The 23,888-nt window shown below is 40.1% G+C and overlaps 1 protein-coding gene across 1 annotated transcript in view; it reads left to right on the top strand.

Moving 5' to 3' along the window:
- Positions 1-23,888, top strand: part of DNAH8 (dynein axonemal heavy chain 8) — a 302,018-nt gene that overhangs the window by 272,452 nt on the left and 5,678 nt on the right. The window contains exons 85-87 of the mRNA XM_054569318.1: positions 10,534-10,690; positions 14,377-14,529; positions 14,603-14,792. Of these exons, the coding sequence (XP_054425293.1) occupies positions 10,534-10,690; positions 14,377-14,529; positions 14,603-14,792 (500 nt within the window). The remainder of the gene's footprint in view (positions 1-10,533; positions 10,691-14,376; positions 14,530-14,602; positions 14,793-23,888) is intronic.

Below are 23,888 nucleotides of genomic sequence, written 5' to 3' on the forward strand. Positions count from 1 at the left end.
AAAGACAGTGGGATGCATCTGAGTGGGGTGAGAAATGGGGACTGGCACCCAGGTGAAAGATTTGAGTGTATTTGTGGAGAGATAACAGTTGAAGACACATGAGGGGGTGGACTCTGAGATACACTGGCTAAATATGTGTGACTGTTGCTGCTACATGGATCCTTATTAATTTATCTGACTGTCCATGTCATTAAAAAGCACTCTGGCTTCCACGTAGGCTCTGGGGCTGTAACTGGGCCATGGTGGAGAATCTGTGTCATGCTTATCGGGGTCTGCACTCTGACGTTAGCATCCACAAATGAGAGAGGAGAGAGAGACTTGGGAAAGGGGGTCACAAGTCTCTCCCCGTGGTCCTTGCTTAAGAATGCAAAATCCCTGAAGTAGAGGAGGAAAACCAGGCTGAATAAATGCTTTAATATAAGTTCAGTCTCTCCCAAGAGCTTAGATACCTTGGTGACAGGAACCATAAAAATGTGTAGTTTAATCACAATGCATAGTTAATAGTTTTATTATCTAGATTTATAAGGTACCAAGGACATTGCACATTCAACTATCTCAATGTCAAAAACAGTTATTTATTTTCTCATTAATGATTATGCATATTTTCTACCTTCTGGAATTTATCAAATGTCTTATTACAACTTTTATATTCATTTCTATGTAGTCTGAATTTAATTGTATTTCTTTTCATGTTAGCTGACACTGTGCAGGTTTAGATTTTAAATAATTATGCTCATTGCACATGATGTTTCATGCACAAAGGTTTATATAAATCCAGGCTGATTTGGATATGATAGTGCATTAATATCTCATTAGATAGTTAATAATTTTTGAGACAGTTGTATTTTTCAGTTGTTTTGCATTTATATCATCCATGACTACTCAACAGAGATGGCCTAGATGACTCCCCAAACCACCAAGCTGTAAGACCAATATGAACTTCATCCCACATTTACTTCAAGGAGAAATTTCTTCTAGAACTCGCTCGGCACCAAAGTGAATGGAATATTATCATTCTCATCATTCTCTTTCTTCATAAGAGAGCATTTATTTATGGGGACTGTTTTCCTGAAAGCCCTTGGGTTTTTGAGGCATATACAGATACCTGTAGTTCTCCATTACAGCAGTTAAGTAGACTTCCCTGCCTTTTCTATCTTTGCAAACTTAAAATCACATTGAGGAACATAACGGAATGGAAGTTGTATACCCCTGGCATTTGGTGCCTCATGTGTGCTGGGAGATGATCGGGAGAGCTTGTCCAGCTCTTATGCAAGATGGGTCAGTTTTTCAGGGATTCCTCTCCACAGCTGTGTCTTGAGGACTGTTTCTAAATCACCAAAAAAATTTAATTAAGTCACACACCATGAACGTGATTTTCTTAAGTGAGAACTAACAGCAGCAGCATCTCCACTGGCCCCTTCCTGAAATGCTGGTGAATGTGGCTGGGCCAGCCCAGAGCAGGGTGACTGTGTCCGCAGTGGTGTGTGCTGCTGGCTGCCGGCCACTGGTGCAGAGTGTTTGCAGGGCAGGTTAAAGCTGGAGGTGAGCGAGAGAGCGTCTGAGAATCCTGGGTATGGGCTCGTCCCCCTTTTTTATACATAGTTAGAACAGATAGGAAGAATACATTATGATTTTCTTAGTATGAATGGAAATTTACTGTGGTTTTCTTCTCTTTGACCTTGAAAGATCTGAGATACAGATACAGATATGCTGAGAAATAGACAAATAGTAATGATAATGTACTGTTACCATAAGAAGAAACAAATAATTAAATTCTCATATCCTTTAAATCTCAGAGAATTGTTCTTCTTTATATTTGAGGTTTAAAAAAATTCAAGCCAATTGGCCTCAATTTGACAAACAAATATTTATTGAGAACTCACTCTCTAGCCAACTTGAGTATTAGGTAAGACACAGTCCTTGCCCTTGGAGCTCATCGACTATTACGGAAAAGTAAATGAACAGCAAATAGCTATGTAATACAATATGGTAGACTGTTAAGTCAGGAGACACACACACACACACTGCTATGAAAACAGGCAAAGGAGCAATAAATTTCAACTTAGGGATCAAAGTGGGCTAGTGAGTGAGAGAGGCCACATCTGAGCTGGTCCTTAATGGAAGTGCAGGAGCTCCCAGGTTGGAGAGGGGCGGGGAGGGGGCGGTGACTGCAGCACCGAGGCACGGGGACAGGATGCAAGGCAAGGAGATGGTGCGCGGTGAGGGTGTGTGCGCGCATCGGATCATCAAACTGTAGACCTTAAATACATACAATTAAAAATAAGACACTTGAGCACAGTGCAACAAACATAGATGAGGGCATATGTGGGAAGGAATGCTCCAAGGAGCAGCATGAAGATGTAAAATTTTGTGGCACGTTTGGGGAACCAAGCCCAATGTGCCTAGAGCCTGGCGAGGAAGGGCCTTGAAGAAAAAAGTAACCTAACGGTGATACTGATACAAATGCAGACTGGCTTTTGAATATTTGGGGTGTCATGTGAAAGAATTTGTGACAGTTATAAAGACAGTAAGGATGTGGATGCTGGAAATATCTAGATGGATGTTAGACATGATTTGGAAGTAGGACTAGGAAACCAACAAGAGCTGGGGAGTGACATCAAGGAGGAGGCCATTTCTGAAGTTCCCAGGCCAGGCAGCTGAGTAAAGACATTGATGTTGTTAAAGGCTATGAGACAAAGAATGGTTCAGGTGAGGGGAAATGAACACTAATTAGGTTTGGGAGTGGTTTGATTTAAGAAACAGCTCTGGGAGTCAATGGAAAGTTGGGTACATGGAGTTTACAATAAAGTCAGAGATCTAACATTACCTGGGCTTGCCTGGTAGTTCATGGCTGTCTGTAAGACATCAGCGATGGTGACCCCCCCACCCTTCTCTAATATAGTACTTCGCCCTCGCAGTCTGCCTTCACTGTGTGCTAGAATGAGATCATGGAGTAATGAGTCACATTCACATTTAAATTTCTGAATAAATTTCTGTTACATAATAGCCTGGATCCTTGACTGTTGATAACTTCATTTGGTTGTCACGTCAGCGGTTTTCATAAGTCACCAGCTATTACTGTGTACAAGATTGGGCCAAAGTAGGTTTATAGTTGTTCATATAGAAAAATGATATGATAATAAATAATAACACAAGAAATAAACTCTGTGTTTTATGTGCTCACAACTGTAAATCTACTCTTGCCCCACCCTGTATTTTTATCAAAGGGGGCAAATGTGGGTCTGCGCGGAACATTGTTATTTGTATTTTTCTTTTACTTATATGATTTTTAAAAACTAGGGTAGCACCATACTTCAGAAATAAGTAATAATAAAAACAGTCAGTAATGGATTACAAGTGCCCTTTGTGCCATTTTACTAGGATGCTTTGTTCTCTCTTCATATGTTCAATTCTGTGTGTGTTTGATAGACTTACCTTTCAACTTTTCAAATAAATGCCTTTTGGAATTTTTTAAAACTCCAACTCTGAACAGAGGTCGCTCACCAAAAAATTAATAAAATAATAAATTAAAATTATGTATCAAATTATACAGTCAGTTTTAATTTATTAGAAATAAGCTTTTACCTTATTGGTCTCTATTGTGGAATTCTTATGTTTAAAGGTAATGTGGAGTTAATTCCCCAACTCTGGTTGTGTTGCAAACATTTACTAGGTTTGTTGCAGGACCCTTGTAATCACTTTACATCATTGGACTGAAAGCCCAGCTCGTCAGGTGAGGGGCAGGTGCGTTTACCTTAGCTGGGACTTTGGAAAGGATGCAGTTGTTAGGATAGGCTGGTTTGGGTCCGTATGCATATTCTACCCGATAATCAAATAAAAATACTGAAGACAGAAGCATCTCCTCCATTCTTGAGCTGGTTTCCTAAATAAATTAAAGGTCCGCTGAATAATTCAGTATTCCCCAGTTTGCACAAAATGCGGCTTTTTCATAAGCAAAGAAGCCTGGGTAACTGCAGCGGGAGTGCCTTAGCAGGGTTCTGCCTGTGAGTTGGGCCATCGCCACAAAAGGTGGTTTAGTTCACATCTGGGGACGAAGAAAGAGAGGGGTGGGATTCTCTCATTCCGTATTCTGTGAGAAAAGGCACAAGGGGGCTGTTCTGGCAGGGCATACAAATTCTGGCAGGGATTTGTAACATGCATTTCATGGCACCTAAAACACTTGTCACTAATTCATCTCTGTTGAGTTCTTGACCTTTTAGGGTTTTTTTTTTTCTGTCATAGTTTTCAAAATGTAAATGATTGTAATCCTCTTTATTAGAAAAATCATACTTTCTCATTGAGAAAAAGAACCAATACAGTAAATAGAAAATAATCATTGAAACAAAAGCTCATCATAAAAAAAAATCTTACTATCTAAATACTCTAGGTTTTCTCTGTGCCTAGATGCACATTATCAACAAAAATTGATCATTACTGTAATTGCTTCTTGTACCATGCTATTTTAATCAGTAATCTCAACTCAACAACCTTCCCTTATCAATAAATATAGAGCCATTATCACCATTTTTACTAGCTTTATATATTTTTATAGAGCCTTACCAGGACTTATTACTAATGCTGTTATAAACAGTCTTGTACATACATCTTTGTATACTGGTCTGAGTGTTTCTTTTTAAAATACTTTGAATAAGCACGAGAGCATTTATAACATTTGTATAAAATATGAAGAATAAATATAAAACATTGCTTCTTCGCACCACTGTTTCTGTTTTGTTTCTTTCTTTCTTCTTCCATTTTGACTTTTTGCTGAATAAAGAGTGTTTCTTACTCTAGTCTCCTCCCCCTCCCCCACCCCTGATAATTTGTACATCATGTGCTTTGTTTCTGTTCTTTTACCCAAGACATTTTAGCATTCATTTTAAATTAAGCCTAAAATCAATATCTCTACCCTCCTCTCTATCAAAACCTCTTAGGTAACTTTAACTACATTCATTTCTCTTCTGACATTTCAGTATTTTAATTTTATCTCGTTTTTAATCCCAATTAAGCATTTAGTTATTGTTTTATACCATAATGTTTATTTAAATTTGCCCATGCATTGACCCCTCTTTTTATAATGTTGGTTTTTTTTTCTTTAAGTGTTATTTTGTATTGGCTTTAGATGTATAGCTTAGTGGTTAGACAGTCATATACTTTACGTAGTGTTCCCCTCTCTACTTCCAGTGCTCCAACTGGACCCATACATAGTTATCACGATATTATTGACAATATTCCCTATGTTTTACTTACATCCCCATGACTATTTTGTAACTGCCAATTTGTACTTCGTAATTCACCCAGTCTGACTCACTCTTTTCTGCCCTCAAACCTTCCATCAAAATAATTATTCTCTTCTCTGAAGTATATTCTTTAGAATTTTCTTGAATGAAGGCCTGTTGATAGTAAACTCTTTTGTCCTCTGAAACTATCTTATTTTGCCTCTTTTTATTGCAAAACAGCTTTATTGAAGTATAATTTTCCTACCATAAGTTCATTCATTTTAAATAGACAGTTCAGTGATTTTTAGTAATTTTACGGAATTGTGCAACCATCGCCACAATCTAATTTTAGAACATTTCCATCAGCCCCCCAAAAATCCTTGTGCCCATTTGTAATCATCTTCCATTCCTACCCCTAGCCACAGGCTGCCACTAATCTTTCTGTCCCTGTAGGTTTGCCTTTTCTGGACATTTCCTATAAATGGAACTATATATGGTCTTGGTGTATGGATTCTTTCATTTAGCATAATGTTTTTGAAGCTCACCCATGTTGTAGAGTGTATCAATACTTTATTGCTTTTTATTGCTAAATACTATTCCAACATATGAATAGACTACATTTTGTTTATTCATTGACCAGTTGAGGGGCACTTGGGTAGTTTCCATCTTTTAGCTATTATAGATAATGATGCTATGAACATTCATGTCCAAGCCTTTTGGTAGACATGCCTTTTTATTTCTCTTGATAGACAACTAAGAAGTAATTATTCGGTCATATGATTAATCTATCCTTAATGTTTTATGAACCTACCAAATTGTTTTTCAAAGTGCCTGCACCACTTCGCAATACCCTCCAGCAACAAATGTTTGCAGTTTTTATTCTAGTAAGTAGAACATATTATTCTATTTTTCTCCTGGTTTTCATTGATGCTATTGAGGAATTGGCTGTCAGTCTAATTTTCGTTTCTTTCTGGATAATCTATTTTTCTTTCTGACTGCTTTTAAGATATTCCCTTTATATTTTGTGTTCTACAGTTTCATTATAATATGGCTACCTATGGATTTCTATCTGTTTGTTTATCCTAGGATGCACTGAGTTTCTTCAGTTTGAGGACTCAGATCTTTCATCAGTTATGCCATTATTCCACCACTTATTATCTCTTTTAAATTCTCTCTTTTCTATCTTTCCAAAACTTTCCTGAGATGTATGTTAGAACTTATTACTTTAACTTACATGTCTCTCTACCTCACTTCCATATTTTCTATTTATTTTTCCCTCTGACTCATTCTAGATAATATTATATCTTCAGATCTCTTTTCCAGTTTTATCATTCTTTCTTTGGCTCTATTCAATCTGCTGTTTTAATCCATTGTTAACTGTTACGGCAGGCAGAATAATGGCCTCCCAGAGATATCCATATCCTATAATCCCCAGAACCTATAAATATGTGACCTTATGTGTAAGGCAGAAGACTGGGTCAGAGAGATGCAATGGAAGAAGGTGAAAGACTCAAACCAAAAGAGAGACTTAATCTCCCTTTGCCATAGGGGCCATGGCTAAAGGATGCAGACAGCCTCTAGGAGCTGGGAAAAACCTTCACTGACAGCCAGTAAGAAATTGGAGACCTCATACCTACACCTGCAGGAAAGTGAATTCTGTCAACAACTCAAGTGAGCACGGAGGTGGATTTTCCTCTAAAGCCTATAGAAAGGAATCCCATCTTGCTGGTACCTTGATTGTAGCCCAGTGAGACCTATGTCAGCCATATTAGCTATAGAGCTGTAAGATAGTAAATTTCTATTGTTTTAAGCCACTGATTGTGTGGTAATTTGTTGCAGCATCAGTAATTTCCAGAAGTTCTATTTAGATCTTTTTCAAATATGCTATTCATATTTATAGTTTCCTATTTCACACTTATGTCTCCAATCACCTTTTACATTCTTCAGTGTAATTAAAGAATTTTATAATGTGCATCTGAAAATTCACTGTCTGAGATGTTTGCAGGTCTGGTTCTGCTTTTTATTGTTTCTACTGACTTTTGCTCACAGCTCCTTGTTTCTTTATGAGTTTTCTAACTTTTGACTGTGAGCTCATGTCTATTGGAAATTAATTGCTGGATTCTGGTAGTGAAGACATTTCATTCCAGGGAAGATTTGTGTGTGATTCTGCTATGTGCCATCTGGGACTTCCTGGAACCACCTTAAAATAAATTTTGGCTTTAGGTTTTCCAAATCACATAGGTAATATGAATAAATGTTAATTAATGTCACAAACCTGGTGAGTTAAAAATTCTCAGGAAAGATTTTTTTCCAACCCAATGACAAGATAAATAGATCAATTTACCTACAATCCCCTTCTGACTGATAGGTTATTTCTGCGTTACCCTTGCATCGAGTGTATAGCCCTACGAGGCCCCAGATTTATGTAGGAGTTTCCTATTAGACTTTCCACCTTGGGTCTAAGGCTCACCTCCTCTCATTGCACCATCCAGCCATCCAAAGAGCAACTCAAGAACACCTGGGATTCATTGATACCCCTGGGGCTTATCTCTCTGCATTCCAGATCAGTGTGTGTGTGTATAGTCTGTTCAGAAGGGGGTATATGTGCGTGTGCACGCGCGCAGTCTGTCCAGAAGGTATTTAGTCATGTAATATGGAAAATAGAGACGTTTATTGAAGAAAATACAAGATACAAGAAACACTATACATAGGACAGTGATGCCTCAGTCCCCTTCAGAGTAGGCATCTTGGAACCTCACACAATCACCATCAGCTGCCCCATCGTATTTTCCTGAATCTCATTGATGGTTTGAAATCTCTTCCCTTTCAAAGGTGATTTTAGTTTTGGAAAAAGGCAGAAGTCACAGGGAACCAAATCTGGGCTTAGGAAGGCTGAGTCACCTGGGTGATTTGATGTTATGCCAAAAAACTGCATGAGACATGATGCATGAGCTGGCACATTGTAATGATGAAGCTGCCAATCACCACTTGTGCATAGTTGCAACCTTCTGAATCATCTGAATAGTTTCCGTGAAGGAATGTTCAAGCTTAACACAAAATTTGATACAGATCTGTCGCTCTACTCGCTCAGTCATTTTGAATGCGATGACCACACAGTACGCATGCTCACTCAACTGCATTTACTACTCCCACTGACTGGTACAGTGAAGTTGTCATTGTTCATGCATGTGCATTCCAGTCCACCCTCCTTAGCTGCCAGATTACATTGAAGTCATGCAAATTGTTCTTGTTCTATTAACAAAGGCTGGACTTTTTCCAGACAGACTATCTATATATCTGTGTATCTATCTATCTAGCTAGCTAGCTAACTAGCTATCTTTAGACAGGGAGGAAGGGAGGGAGAAAAAGAGGGAGAGAAACATTGATGTGAGAGAGAAACACATTGATCAGTTCCCTCTCATATACTCCTCAATGGGGGACGGAACCTGCAACGTAGACATGTGCCCTAACTGAGAATCAAATCCCTGACATTTTGCTTTGTGGGATGATGTTCCAGACAACTGAACCACACCAGTCAGGGCTTCACTCTATATTTGGTTAGATCATGAGGATTTCTTAGTTTCTTGCTAGTTCAGTAATGTATTTTTAAAAAGATGTTTTTCATATCTTATGCAGCATTTGTAGTTATTTGCAGTATTGTTCAGGGTAACGATTTCACAATACTGTCAGGAAAGTCTGATTCTCTCTTTGGGATGAATTCTTAGATGTAGAATTGCTAGACTGAAGGTCTGTCCTTTAAAATTTTGACACATATAGCCATATCACAAAGGCTTATCTTATGTCCAAGGAAATAAAACATAAAAGCAAATTACTGAATTCACTATGTTGTATACCTGAAAATAATATAACATTAAATGTCAACTGTAATTGAAAATAAAAAATTACTTAAGTAACTAATCTCAACCATTTGTTGAATTCCTTTTAGACTTGCCTCTCTAACACCTATGAAAGGAGATGTGTGCTTTACATATAGACAAGAGACAAAATTTACAAGCAAAACAAAATAGTAATCCCAAACAATCTAATTATGTGATATTAATAAGTGGTAAATTAGGAATTCAGAAAAGATAGAAAAACTTACATCTGGTCATGCCACACCCCTGCTTGTGAAGTCTTCAGTCGTTGTCCATGGCCTTGAGAACAATGGTCAGAACCCTTAAAGCAGTGACCTGCCTCATCTCCATCCTCATCTCTCCTCCTAGCTCACTGGCTCCAACCTCCCTGTCTTTGCACTGAAATCCTTCTCATATCCAGGTCTTACCTCTTCTTTGAATGTCCTCTCTTACCTCCCACCCTATCCCGCTCTTGCTGGCCTACCTGCTCATCCTTCAGGTCTCAGCTTACATATAATATTTTGAGAGATCTTTCTTGATCTTCTAGTATAAATCAACTCCAACACACACTCACATTCACACACACCATCTGTATATCAAGACTGCTGGTTGACCCAGCAACTTTGGGACAAAATCTAAGTTTCTGCACCTCAGAGCATCTGGTCAACCCAATGAGAGCTAGAGAGCAAGAGTGAGAGAGACAGACTGTACTCTCTTAAAGCACCTATTCTTTTTCTCCACAGAATTTCTTACAACGATATTGACTAATGTCCCCTCCTCCACTAGAGAAAGGGACCAAGGCAGGGACCTGTTTACTACCATACCCTAGCACTTAGCTCAGTTCCTGGTACATAGTAAATCTTTATTGAATATGTGGACTGTAAAGATGGGTTACTGCAGTTAGACAGGTGGAGCAGGTGGGTGCCAATAGATCACCTTGGAAATCATAACACAAGTGGAAGAGTGAGAAAACAAAACAGAAAAGACCAAAGAAATTTTTAATAATTTGTAATTCATTAAGGAACTATGAGTGGTGCTCTTTGAGCTAACAAATTGTACTATAATTGCAGCCTCTTAGTACCTGTCCGTAAGCCAAAAAGGATGAAAGAAAGTGGGTTTGTTGTCTTTCCCAAGGTGTTTAGGTTAGCTGCAAGGTGTTAGGTTAGCTGCAAGCAAGATGTAACAGAACTGCTTTGGACTATTGGGGACATCTGTGGAATCTCTTTCCCTGAAGAGGAAGAGGTTTTCAGTCCTGTGATGTTCTTGTTATCTCATTAGGAGACAGTAAAATGGATCTCTACTTTTTTTAAATTCCTATATTTTGATAGTAAAGCCCTCACTCCCTTTTTTAGGGGGTGGGTGCTGGGTTTAAGTGATTCCTCATTTTATATTAGCTTTGATCATTAGCTCTGAAGGTATATTTTCCTACTACATTCTAAACAATTCCCACTTTTTATCAGGTACCAGAGTAACACTGCTTCTGCTGTTCTTGAAACCATTACCAATATTCAACCCAAAGAGAGTGGAGGTGGAGTGGGAGAGACCCGGGAAGCCATTGTTTATAGATTATCTGAAGACATGCTGAGCAAACTGCCTCCTGATTACATTCCTCATGAGGTAAGCTACAGCCTTCCCCCAGCCCACCCCCCAGTGTGCAGTGCTATCTTTGGGTTCCACAAAGCTGAGCTCAGTCCTGGGATGGTATGTTTCGGTCCCTTTCCCTCCCTGCTCATTCCTTCATTTTGAGCTTTTTACCCTTCAGTCTTCTTTTCCTTTCTTTTCTCAAGCATCTTGCAAATTATGATCTGCATTTCGCTATTTCCCTTCTACCCCACTTTCTCTTTCAGTCACCTTTCTGTACCCTGTTCCCATCTTTGGATTCCTCTGTCTTTGGATTCCCTGGCATCTTAACCCTCTACGCTGGAAACTTCTCCTTCCCTCTCTTATGCAGGCCTGCTCTGTCCATTCTTTAAATTTGCCCGTTTTTGTCCCTTGCCCCCCATGCTTTTTACTTTCCAGTTATCTCAGCCAGGTGATAGGAAGGCACACCATTTAATGAATTCACTCCCCACTTTGGATGGCACTCATTTTCTACTTTTAGAACCTCCCAGGGGTTTGCTTGTGAATCTAAATCAGTTTTCCTCAAAATTTTTTTTTGTCTCAAGACCCCTTTACAAAATGATTGAGGACCTCAAATAGCTTTTTATATGTGGGTAAATTACTGATGTTTAATATATTAGAAATTTAGACTGAGAAATTTCAAAAATATTAATTTATCATAAAATAACTGTAATAAACCCATTACCTCTTAGCATAAATGACATTTTTATTTAAAAGTAATATATTTCTCAAAATTAAAAAGTTCATTGTGATGAGTGAGATTGTTTTAGTTTTGCCAAATCACTTCAATATCTGGTTTAATAGAAGACAGCTGGTTTCTCATATCTGCTGCTGCATTCAGTCTGTTGTGATAGCAAGTCACCTAGCCTCTGGAAAACTCTGTACACTCCTGAGAGAAAAGGGGGAAAGAATTAAAATAAAGCCTTAGTAAAATAAAGGCTAAACTATTAAAAAAGTTTAGCCTTGTCGATCCTCTGAAAAAAATCTCAAAGGAATTCATGGGACCTCCAGACCACACTTTGAGAACTGCTGATCTAAATAAATGTTTGTGGTAAAATTTCTGGGTGGTCTGAAAGTTCTGTAAGAGATCTCCAACTTGTCCTCCTTCTTTATTCAAGAGGACAGGTTGTGTCCTCTCTCCTGTTCTTCACCTCTGTACCTCTGTGCTGATGGTCAGAGCTTCACCTACATCCTCAACTGGGCTAATTCAAAGTTAGCTTTTCAACCAAAATGTGACAGGCTGATGCCCTAATGCAGGTGTAACTGTGGTCCTGTGTCTACCCTGTCCTGCATCCAAGTTTGAGAAAAATGCACTTGTCAGCCGAGAGCTCATCATCCTCCAACCTGTAATGAGTGCCCCCAACAATAAAAAACATTTTCTTGCCTCTTAAAACAATTTTTGTTTCCATTGTGTAGATGAGTACCGAGACATTTGGCCCTGATTCTAAAATCAATGACTTCATATAGAGATAGTTATGCTAAGGCGAGAAAATGTTTTTTAAATGAATAAATATTTTAAGTACATACTTTCAATGGTTCATTGTAAGTTATCTTCAGAAGACAAATGAGACATAATACCCGTCTTCAAAGATTTTAAAAACTGCCATGTGAAAGAGGGATAAAACTTATTCTCTATGACTAGACCACAGGTTGCTGTGGCCAGAGGAGGGTTTCAAGACCTCTGGATAATTTAAGCTGTTCAGGCTTAGTTGGGGCCACTTCACCAAGATCTCTGTTCTGGCAGTATCCTAGCAGGAACTGGGCATGATGGATGTCACTAAATGGATTGCTATATGGGAGGGAGTTTGTACTAAGAGACTTGTAAAATTGCTTCCTTTTTCAAGATCACTTAGTTTTTGGTGTTCTTTATCATATGAAAGAGATGTGCTCCTTAAAATGTGGTGGTAATGTGAATTTTTTAGATGGAAATATAATTATACTTTTGACTTCCATAGTAAAAACGGAGCCACATTACTGTAGAAACTACATTACTACCTGGTCCTAGAAGCAATGAAAATCCTATACGAGGCTACAGCAAATCTTCCATTTTATTAGTGAAAAGACATTTTTTAGGCTGGAACAATAATCACACTCAAAATAAAATCAGTGCTAAAATCAGACTTTCTAGAGTCTAAGTTTTCCCTAAGCATGTCTCTATTGTAAGGGAAGTTCCTCTTTTAAAACCCTGTGTAGGGCAAGGCCATGTGTTTGGGGCTGTTAGCGTACTAAAAGTCACCTGAGCTATTGAATTGACATGTTAGCCAACACCTGAGCTTAATTTCCCACTTCCATGGGCTGAAAAAATATTTATGTAATTTCCCATTTCCTTAAGTGTGTATTTCCACAGAGTAGTCACTATTTAAAGGGGAAGCTATATATGCTATTCAGCCACAGGAGGCTAAAGAGCTCAAGATGAGAACAAGGTATAAGTTCTAGGACCAGGAATTTAGGAGAGTACGGGAAGGCTGGTGTGGTGGTCTGGTTAGGGACCTCCACTGGCATGTTAGACTGGGATCTCAGTATTACTTGCTCTCTCTGCACAGTCCATCCTGTCCAGGCTGTTCAGTTTTACAGCACTGCTTCTCTCTGAGTTTGTGCTTCCCTCTTCATCCCTCACCTACTGGAAGTGCTTCATAGCTGCTGTAAAGCGAGGTGTCCGTTGCTGAGCAGGGAACTTCTATGTCACGCCACAGAGCCATTCTGTAAAATGAGGCCAGCATCCGGCCCCAATGACTCTGAAGCTCATTGTCCATCTCTTAACACCCTGTGACTCAAGAAGGGGCAGTGGGCATCTCCAGCCAAGAGTCCTGCGGTTTACAGGCAATCTGGTGATTCTTTGAACTGGAACCTCACTCTAAGATTTCTCCCACTCTGCTTATCCTAGCCCTCCTACTCCAGCAGCTCTTTGACTGTGGCCAGCAGAAAGTTCAAATCTCTTCATGGGTTCTTGCCAGTTTTCATAGTCAATCTTTTCTTGGGCAGATGTCATTAAATTGAAATGGGTATATATATTGGCTTATTTTCCAATAATTGTTATACTTTATTGTTCCCATAACCAGAGGCTTTTATATTGATCTATTCAAAATGGTCAATAAATGATATATCAGAAGGAACAAATGACAGGTGCTTGATGACTCTCTCACAAAGTCAAATATTTTTGTTGGTTAAAGTAGGAAAGCCTTGCTTAGCCACCCCAGCCAAGGCAACAGTGATCGTAGGAAACCGCAGCCAATCATATTCATTAATAACTGTTCTGAAAGGTTTGGGCTATATCTACTTTCTGTAGGATTTCTAATAACAATTCTGTAAGCATTATTTTAAAAAGTATCCCAAACTGTAATCTTATAAAGGTTAAATTAGGATTTGGCTAACATTTAGTCCTTAATCATTTGAAAAGGGGAAAAGGTACAATTTTATTTCAGCTTTTTAAAGTACATTTCCAATTATCAACTAAGTACAATCAGTAGGAAATAAAAATCATTTTAGTTGAACAGTAATTTTTAAAGCCCAGAAAATGGGGAATTTAATGGCAGGTCTGGTTCTGCAAGAGATGTTTTAGAGTCCATTTGGGCTGGTAGAGATACATCCACAGGAAGGAAAAGAACAGAGAAAGGAGAGATCATTGGAAGAGAGGTGATGATTTTTTCAAAATCCCCTTCATTGTATTGTACGCTTTGTTTTAGGTGAAAGCTCGTTTGATAAAGATGGGACATCTTAACTCAATGAACATATTTCTTAGACAAGAAATCGACAGAATGCAGAAAGTCATCTCAATACTTCGCAGTAGCCTGAGTGATCTAAAATTGGCCATTGAGGGAACAATCATTATGAGTGAGGTGAGCTCTCATCTCAACCTCCATTTCCTTTTTTTTGTGAGTCTTTTCTCTTCTCATAGTTTATCTTTTTCAGAACTTGAGAGATGCCCTGGACAACATGTACGATGCTCGCATACCTCAGATCTGGAAAAGAGTGTCCTGGGACTCATCCACACTGGGCTTCTGGTTCACCGAGCTTTTGGAAAGGAACACTCAATTTTCTACTTGGATATTTGAAGGGCGGCCCAATGTGTTCTGGATGACTGGCTTCTTTAATCCCCAAGGTATGTACTCGTAGTAGAGTGGGCAACTTGGAAGATGTGGGTGTTTGTATAATAGCACTGTGTGATAAACTTATCTAAAACAATATAGAGGTACAGCCTGCTGAGTGCTGGGCATAGCTTTCAAAGGCTGGAGATGACAGGTGATCCTTCTGTATTTGTTTTACAAGTTCAATCTGAAATTTTTTCTGCCATAGTCCTTCTACAATATGGTAGCCAAATCATCATTTTTCTCCTCACCCACTTCAGCAGGCGATCTGTCTGTGGTTAGGAGATGTGAAATAGTAAGAAAAAAATGTTTCACTCAAACTTTAGGTTTAAACATTTATAAAAATGACAAAAGTGAAGTGCCAAAATATGCAATAATACAGAAAATTAGGCTGATTTCAAAAATGATCATGTTGCAAAAGTTTTATTTGGTGAACTCTGAGTCTGCCCTGCTCTTAGTTTTCTTTCTTTCTTTCTTTTTTTTTCCCCTGAAAAGTGCTCTGCATTTATTCCTTCATTGTAGGAGTATTTACTGATTAAATTACTGACTAAATGTCATAGAGGTCATAAAATTCAGACATACGGCAACTTCTTGTCTTACTATAATATAGATTATATAGTAGGATTGCAATGTATGCATTGTAGTGTGCGTACGATACATGTATACTGTATGATTTCATTGCACAAAAAATCAAAACAGGCAAAACATTCCATGGTGTCAAAAGGCAGGACGGTAGTTACCCTGGAGGGTGATTGCGAAGGGCACATGGAGGCCTCAGGGGTCTGGAAATAATCCGTTTTTTGACCTGGATATTGGTTACATGGTTGTATTCCCTTGTGAAAATGCATTGAGTTGTATGCATAATTTGTGCGCTTTTCTTTGTATAAGTAATATTTAAATAAACAGTATAGCTTAAAAGTATACATTTGTCTTCAGTGTACATACATTCATTCACTTCATGCATTTTCAAAGGCCTTATCATTTTCTAAATTTGAAACACTAACCATGGTAGTTTTTATGAGCCTAACAAATTATACATGTTAGATTTGAAAAGGACAGCCCCCAGAATTCACTCTCTATTTTTATTCTGGAATTTCCATTGAATTCAGAGAAGAAAGTTGTTACTATGGTTCTCAGATTTTGTGTATCTACTTATCAGCCCTCAATTTTAGTAAAGAGTACCAGGTAATCAAAGCCTGAAGAAATAGCATTTAACTTAATTAGAATTGTTTAACCACCATTTGCCAGCCCTCTGCTCCGTGCTTTCAACAGAAAGAAATTTGAGACCTGACTCCTGCCCTAAAGGGGCCCATAATAGGGTTGGTGGAACAGACACACCAGCAACTTTAATGTAATGTGTTAAGTCTTGCCCCCCACCCCCGTCTGAGAACTAAGTGCCACTCTGGTACAGAGACATGAATTGTGCCGAGGCAGAGTTTGAGAAGAGTTTTCCACTGGAAGCAGTGAGTGGGGTTTGCAGAGTCAGGGAGGCAAGAAAAGGCCATTCCAGGCAAGCAGCCTGAGCAAAGACAAGGCATGTCCAAGGAAAGAAGGAGACAGTGTGGCCAGAGCTTAGGAAGCAGGATAAGGTGGTGGGGAGTGAGGCTGGAGTGTAAAGTGCCCCGGGAGGAGTTTGGGCTGCATCCTAAAGGCAATAGGAAGTCACCAACTATCAGATCATCCCAGGAAAAAGTGGAGGGTAGACTAGAATATGACCCAGAGCAATAAGACTCTTACCAAGATAAAGGAGAGACCCTGGGACCTTAACCAGGTGCAGAGAAGGGGGAAGATTGGATGAGTGATTACATGGGAATCCTTGAGAGCTCAGGGCATAACAGTGGCTGAGAGCTGAAGGCAGGTGCAAGACCGAGCAGTGCAAGAGGCACAGGCTGGGAGGAAAGGCAAGAGCACATTTGTCAAGTGGTGATGGTGGCACATCTAGGTGGGAGGTGTGTTGGCAGACTTGGAGTTTTGGAGAGAGGCAAGGACCAGTAATTTTAAAAACTGTGAAGTTAAGTGTATTTTTGATATGCAGAAACAGAGAGTAGGGTTGATTATTTCCTGGCTTTCCACAGACACAGATGACTGCATCGTAGATCACAGCACACAATCTCTTTCAGTGGTTTCTTTTCATTAAAAATGTGACTTAAAATAGAAAAATATTAATACAAATTAATCTTTAATTGTTACTGTTAAAAGTGTTACAAGCCAGAACAATACTTAAATACAAATTCAGGTGTACCCTTAAAGTCTTTTCTTTTTTTAACATGTCTTTACTTGTTAATAATTCAATCCTTTCTCTTTTCTTTATTTCTGGCCTCAAGCTAAAGTTTGATTTCTCCTCTCAGGATGTTCCACGTGTTGGAAAGCCCCAGACTTATTCAGGTTCCCTACCCTTTACACACAAGTGCACAGACACGGCCTTATATCTATGATTGTTTTCTTTTTAGCATAGAAGAGTGGAATCAACTTTTCCCTCCATGCTAATCATTTCTGTTTCCTTTTCCTTCTCTTGACATGAGAGATTATTTTCCATTCCTTATCGCCTGGCCAAATCTGGTAAACATAAAGATCACAGCCACTCCATGTATGCTCACAGGCCATGTGCAAGCAGATAAAGTCCCTTCAATTTGGAAGTCTCTCTGCCACTATTTGATGTCAATCATTGATCTCTCAACTTGAACATGTCTCCTGAATTTATATCCTCTAACCCAGTCCCCTTTGATGAACTAATTTATTCCTTCAGTTCAAAACGTTTAAATAACTTTTTTAATTAAAAAAGCACACTTTTGGGACTTCCAGCTAAGATGGAGGTGTAAGTAGATACGCTTTGCTTCCTTGCACAACCAAAAGGACAACAACCAATTTTAAGACAAAAAACAACTAGAACTGCCAGAAAATCAAACTGTATGAAAGACTGACAACCAATGAGTTAAAGAAGAAACATTCATCCAGACTGTACCACAATACAGAGAAGTGGCTTGCCCCACCCTAGCGAATACCTAAGGCTCTGTCTCTTACAACATAACAGGTGCACCGAGACAAAGAAATATGGTCCAAATGAAAGAACAGATCAGAACTTCAGAAAAAGAACTAAGCGATGAGGAGATGGACAACCTATCAGATGCAGAGTTCAAAACACTGGTAATTAAGATGCTCACAGAAATTATTGAGTATGGCCACAAAATAAAGTCAGTGAAGGCTATACAAAGTGAAATAAAGAAAAATATACAGGAACCAACAGTGAAGGGAAGGAAACCAGGACTCAAATCAATGATTTGGAACAGAAGGAAGAAATAAACATTCAACCGGAACAGAATGAAGAAACAAGAACTCGAAGAAATAGAGGCTTAGGAACCTCTGGAACAACTTTCAATATTCCAACATCCAGATCATAGGGGTGCCAGAAGGAGAAGAGCAAGAAATTGAAAACTTATTTGAACAAATAATGAAGGAAAACTTCCCCAGTCTGGTGAATGAAATAAGTATGCAAGTCCAGGAAGCTCAGAGAGCCCTGAAGAAGTTGGACCCAAGGAGGAACACACCAAGACACACCATAATTAAATTAAATTACACAGGATTAAAGATAAGGAGAGAATCTTAAAAGCAGCAAGAGAAAAGGACACAGTTACATCCAAAGGAGTGCCCATAAGACTATGAGTTGATTTCTCAAAGAAACCTAGCAGGCTAGAAGGGCCTGGAAAGTTTTCAAAGTCATGAAAGGCAAGGACCTACATCTAAGATTACTCTATCCAGCAAGGCTATCATTTAGAATGGAAGGGCAGCTAAAGTGCTTCCCAGATAAGGTCAAGTTAAAGGAGTTTACCATCACCAAGCCCTTATTATATAAAATGTTAAAGGGACTTATCTAAGAAAAAGAAGATCAAAACTATGAGCAGTAAAATGACAACGAACTCCCAACTATCAACAACTGAACCTAAAAAACAAAAACTAAGCAAACAGCTGGAACAGGAACAGAATCACAGAAATGGAGATCACATGGAGGGTTATCAGTAGGGATGGAGAGGGGGAAGAATGGGAGAAAAGATACAAGGAATAAGAAACATAATTGGTAGGGGTAGAGTGGTACAGGGCAGGGGGGAATAATGGGGAGAAAAAAATCAGACAACTGTAATAGTATAATCAATAAAAGATACTTAAAAAATAAAAACACTTAAAAAGCACATGTTTAAATAAAACAGTGTAATTTGCAAAAAGGCCATAGTTGAATCACAGATATGTATTGTCAAAATCATCTGGACTATAGTGCATTTGAAAATATTCTGCCTATATGACCATTTATTGTGTGCTCTTATAATGTAGTGTGTATCTGATACTGTCTGGTGTATGTCTCCCATGATGCCTCTGCTGATTGCCCCTCAGACCTAGGTGCCTTTGAGGTCCACACTGCTGCAAGGACAGGTTGTCAGGCCTCATTGGGCCCCCACTCAGTGTCTGAGCTCACGCTGCTCAGTTGCATTACAGTGGCCTGATATTTTGTCAGTCACATTTGAAGAGGCTGAGTCAGCCACCAAGGAGCGAATCTGGTATTTTCAGCCCCCTTTCCAATTATTTCTATAGCAATTGATGAGCTCAACCATGTGGCAATTAGATTTGATTATTAAAATGGTCAAGCTCTTGTACCCATGACCCTATAGCATTTGCTCAATGGCACAGTTTTTGGTAATGCATGTATTTGCCTCCCAAGAGATAAGTCAGGCCCAGGAGAATCAGTGGGCTCCATGGGGTTTTCCCAGCAGTCGTTGTTACACATATTCACATATAGTTTAACATTGTGCTTCTCAGGTTTTCAGAGGATGTGTTTGGTGTCTCTTTCTCATAGGTGTGGACCTAAAGAGCCTTATGTACACATGGTTTAGACTCTGTGTGTGTGGTATGTGAGGATGTGTTTAAACCCAAAGACTATGAATTTTAAAGAGGCAGACTTCAAGCCAGGGGATTGGCTGCCTTTCGGAAACCTCCTACCTGACAGCCACACTTTGTCATTGGTAGTGTGGCTGCCAAGTGTGCCAGGTGAAGTGGAGGCAGAGGTCGGCATGCTCTCCAGGCTCACCCCTCTACACTGGGTTGACCACGTGGCATCGTTAGTTCCCAAATGCTTAACTCGGTCTGTAGCTGGATGCCATTTTGATGCTAAACTGGACATGTTTTTCTATTTTTTTTTCCTTGACATCTTGATAGGCCATACTAGTCTGTTGTGGCAGATATTGCTGACAACTTATTATTCATTATTAATATTGTGCAAGTCATGATTTTCAGTTAGACAGGATTTTGATGAAGCAGGGAGATAGATCATTTCTGCCCTGTTAACCTGTTACTGTAAAAATCATCTACAACCTCTTGCCTGCGTGTTTGTTATCAGGGCAGTGCCGTCAGCTAGCAGCAATTTCTGAGTGCTTGTCTTGAGAACAGTTCTAACAGTCTGATATTTGTTTTGGGTGAGAGAGTGCACCAGAGGTTAATAGAGCTTCAGGATTGAAGGCACTGGGGGATTCATTCTAATCTAGTAACACTCTAAGCATGCCCCATAGCTTCCGTTTGCTGAACCAGAGCTGTCCCTAACATCTGAGGGACCCCAAGTGAATGGACCTCAATCTAAGAGATAGCACTCACCTGCCTGTCCCAAATCACAAAATGGTAGGACTGTGGACATCCTAGAAATGGTTTCAGAGGGAATAACAACCCACCTTCCTTGCCTTTGTGTATGATGGGATTTGACGCACTGGCTTTAGTCACAGCCACATCCTTTGTAATTTTAGTCTCTGCACATGGTGGCCATCTCCACCAACCACCTGGTTCCTTGTAACCTGGCCCTCCTCCATTTCCATACTGAAACTGCTCTCTCCAAGGCCACTAAATCTAGTGACCTTCCCACCAACTCCACTCCCTTTGACTATATTATGGGACTGATCCCAGAATATCTTTTGTACCTTGGCTACTGTCTAGTACCTTCCCCAGTTCTTCTCCCACCTCCCAGAGGGCTGCTTGTCATCCATTTGTGGGCTCTTCTCAGGCATGTTCTGCCCGTGGCCCAGCCCTTTATTGATGACCTTAGCCATTCTCATTGATGCAGCTATTCATTTCTACCTGTGACTGACTCATCTGAACTGCCAGTGTAAGGTTCTGATCCTTCACTTCCAAGTGCCAATGTCAAATATTCCATCCTCTGTGAACTTCACCAGCACTACCATCTGGTCGTCTTCCCTCCACACCAGCCACATCAAGATTCTCCTCTGTTTGCTTGTGTTTCACCAGTGTCCAGATCACTCAAATTCTTGTGAATGGTTTCTTCATAACCAAACAGCTTGGAAGAAGAAACTAGGAGAGTGTAGGATCCTGAAGACAAGAGGGTGGGGGAGAAATAGTGACGAGTGCTTCCAGAGATGTCAGGTAAGATAGGGCCCAAATGGCCACATGGCTTTATCACAAAGGAGACTGTTGGCAGGAGAAGTCTCAGGGGAGTGGGTAGAAAGGTAGAGGTGTCAGACTTCAAGGTAAGGGAGTGGGGGACCAGGAAATAGAGAGACAGAGGGTTACTGCGGACAACAAGGATAATGCTGAATTATACACCAAAGAGACCTACCCAGGGGAAGGCAGAAATTTGGCTTGAAAGAGGAGAAGCAAATGGGAGGATTCATTGTAAGAAGGAAGGATTTTCTTTCTTCTTGTAATGATAGGAGAAACTTGAGCTTATTTCAGCACTGGTGAGAAGGGGAAGGAGCCAGGAGAGAGGGAGAGGGACAGGGAGAAAGAGCAAAGATACTTGAGAGGGTAAAAGAGGTGGGAAGGAGATGGCTCCTCAGGGGAAAGATGCACTCTGGGCAGGTGGAGGGACCCCTCACCCATTGTGACAAGAGTAATGAGGGAATGAGTGTAAGTGCAAGAAGTTTGTAGGTTTAGTGGCAAGAAGGTAAGGGAGTTCCCATCTGACACTTCCTATTTTCTCTTTAAAGGAGGAGATGTGACCTCAAGAGCAAGAAATGTTAGAAGAGAGGCTTACGAGGGTGGCAGAAGTTTGAGAAAGAGGGCTAATGAGGGGGATGGGGAAGGATGGCTGGGTGGTTTGAGAATGTCAAAACTGGTGATAGGGTTAACCATGGGGGCAGCTGTGTATTTGTCTCAGGATTGTTCAGCAGCCTGGTATGGGTGTAGGAATGGGGACATTTGAATTCATGCAGGATTGGGGCTTTGTGGGCCAAGCCATGAAAAGGATGGGCTAAATAGGAAAGAAAGTGAAGAAAAGGGAGAAGTTCTTCAGAAATGATGAATTGAAAGAGCTAAGAGGGCAAGATGCTGAGTAGGATACCAAAGAGACCCATGTGATAGCAGGATGCTCAGTGAATGGGGACAGAGGGCACTTGGCAGGGACAATGAGGGGAGTGCCAAGTGACCAGAGGGTGTGGTTGTCAAAGCAGTGAAGCTCCTCCCAAAGGATGGAGCAACAGTTGGGAAGGGCAGTGTCTTCAGTGTTGATCCAGGTTCCAAGGGCAGGGGGATGGAGAGATGTTCTGTTATGAGGCAGAAAATATTGAAGAGTTTGTTCCTTGCAGAACTACTCCAGGGTAACAGTGGAAAGGTTTGGGAGGGCAGGGAGAAGTGCGAGGTTGAGTGGAGGCAAGGGACGCATAAAGTTGCACACGGAAAAGGTAGAGCAGTATGAGGAATGACGTCTTGGCATGTGAGATACAGTGGGCTGAGCTGGTCCCCACCTGCCAAGAGAGTTAGCCCCTGCTCTCCAGCTCGTACCCAGGTTTTCCTGGAGCCAACTGGGTCCTGGATTAAAGACATTTCAGAGAGCGCGTGCTCTGGAAAGAGTGGCTAGTACTACTGGCAGCCTTCTTAATATTTTGTTTGTATCATGAGGCATTTCTCTTGCCACTTGTTGAAAATTATTTTGAAACAAATGTGTCAGTGAGTGACCTGTAAGTGGCCTGTTGTGCCGATCTTTCTACAGAGCATGGTTCTCAGCTCTGCCTGCACGGCAGCATCACCTGGGAGCTTCGAATACAAACGAATGCCTAGGGCCCCACACCGGTGACATCAGAACCTCCGCAGAGGAGGCCTCTGGAGTCTGTACAGTTAATTTTCTTAAAAACTCCCCTTGGTCACTCTGATGTGTGCAGAAGCTTGGCCTTAGGCCTTTGCTACCCAGTTATGTGGTCCAGCAGCAGCAGCAGCATTGGCATCACCTGGGAACTTGATAGCAACACAAAATCTCAGACCCCACTCTTGACCAACCTACTGAATCACAACCTGCATTGTAATAAGAGCTCCTGCCCCAGGTGATAACTGTGAAATCAGAAGTTTGAGAATCCCTGCCTTGAAACAATAACTGAGATTCTGATTTTATCGACCTAGGCTGTGGTCTGGGAATCAGGATTTTTAAAGGCTGCCTAGGTATTTCTAATGTTTAACCAAGTTCAACATCCTGCCTTACAGCATCTAGCAAAGAATCGGGAAAGGTGGCTGTTGCATTTTTATTCAGCTGGATCCACCCCATCTTTGTTTAATAATTTCTGATCTTTTAACTTACCAATAAACTCCATTTGCTTCTCATTTGGGGGAAAAACTGCCTGTCATAAACTTGTGGCAGGAACATTATTTCCCCTCGTTTTCAAAGATGCTACTGGGAGGCTTAGTAAGTGATAAGACAGGAAATACTGCACAACCTAAAGCCCATTACATAAGGACTGGTTCATTCATTAAAGGCATAAAAGGGTGTTGTGTATAGAACCATCATCACAGAGTGCCAACCAGCTCCTTATAAAATGGAGGCTCGCCATCTTCCTAATTAGTTATTTCTTTCATCCTTTCTAAGACCTTGTTTTAAATGATCCTGAAAGCTCTGTACAGATTTCTTTAATCCAATTGATTGCACAGTCAAATGGCTACTGACATTTACTGTGCTGAAATGTTAGGTTACTGCTATTATGTGAATTAAGACATAACAAGTGTTACTTTAGACCTGAGTCTCCAAAATATAATCCTAGCTTAACACTGAAATTTTTTAAAGAACAAACAAGCTTGACAAGTGTTTTAAGAAATCATTATGCAGTATAAGTTTTGAAGGGAAAAAAATTTTAAAGCAC

This window comes from Pteronotus mesoamericanus, unplaced genomic scaffold, assembly GCF_021234165.1.
Source record: "Pteronotus mesoamericanus isolate MK-2021 breed Mesoamerican mustached bat unplaced genomic scaffold, CSHL_Meso_final contig_20, whole genome shotgun sequence".
Classification (NCBI taxonomy): domain Eukaryota; kingdom Metazoa; phylum Chordata; class Mammalia; order Chiroptera; family Mormoopidae; genus Pteronotus; species Pteronotus mesoamericanus.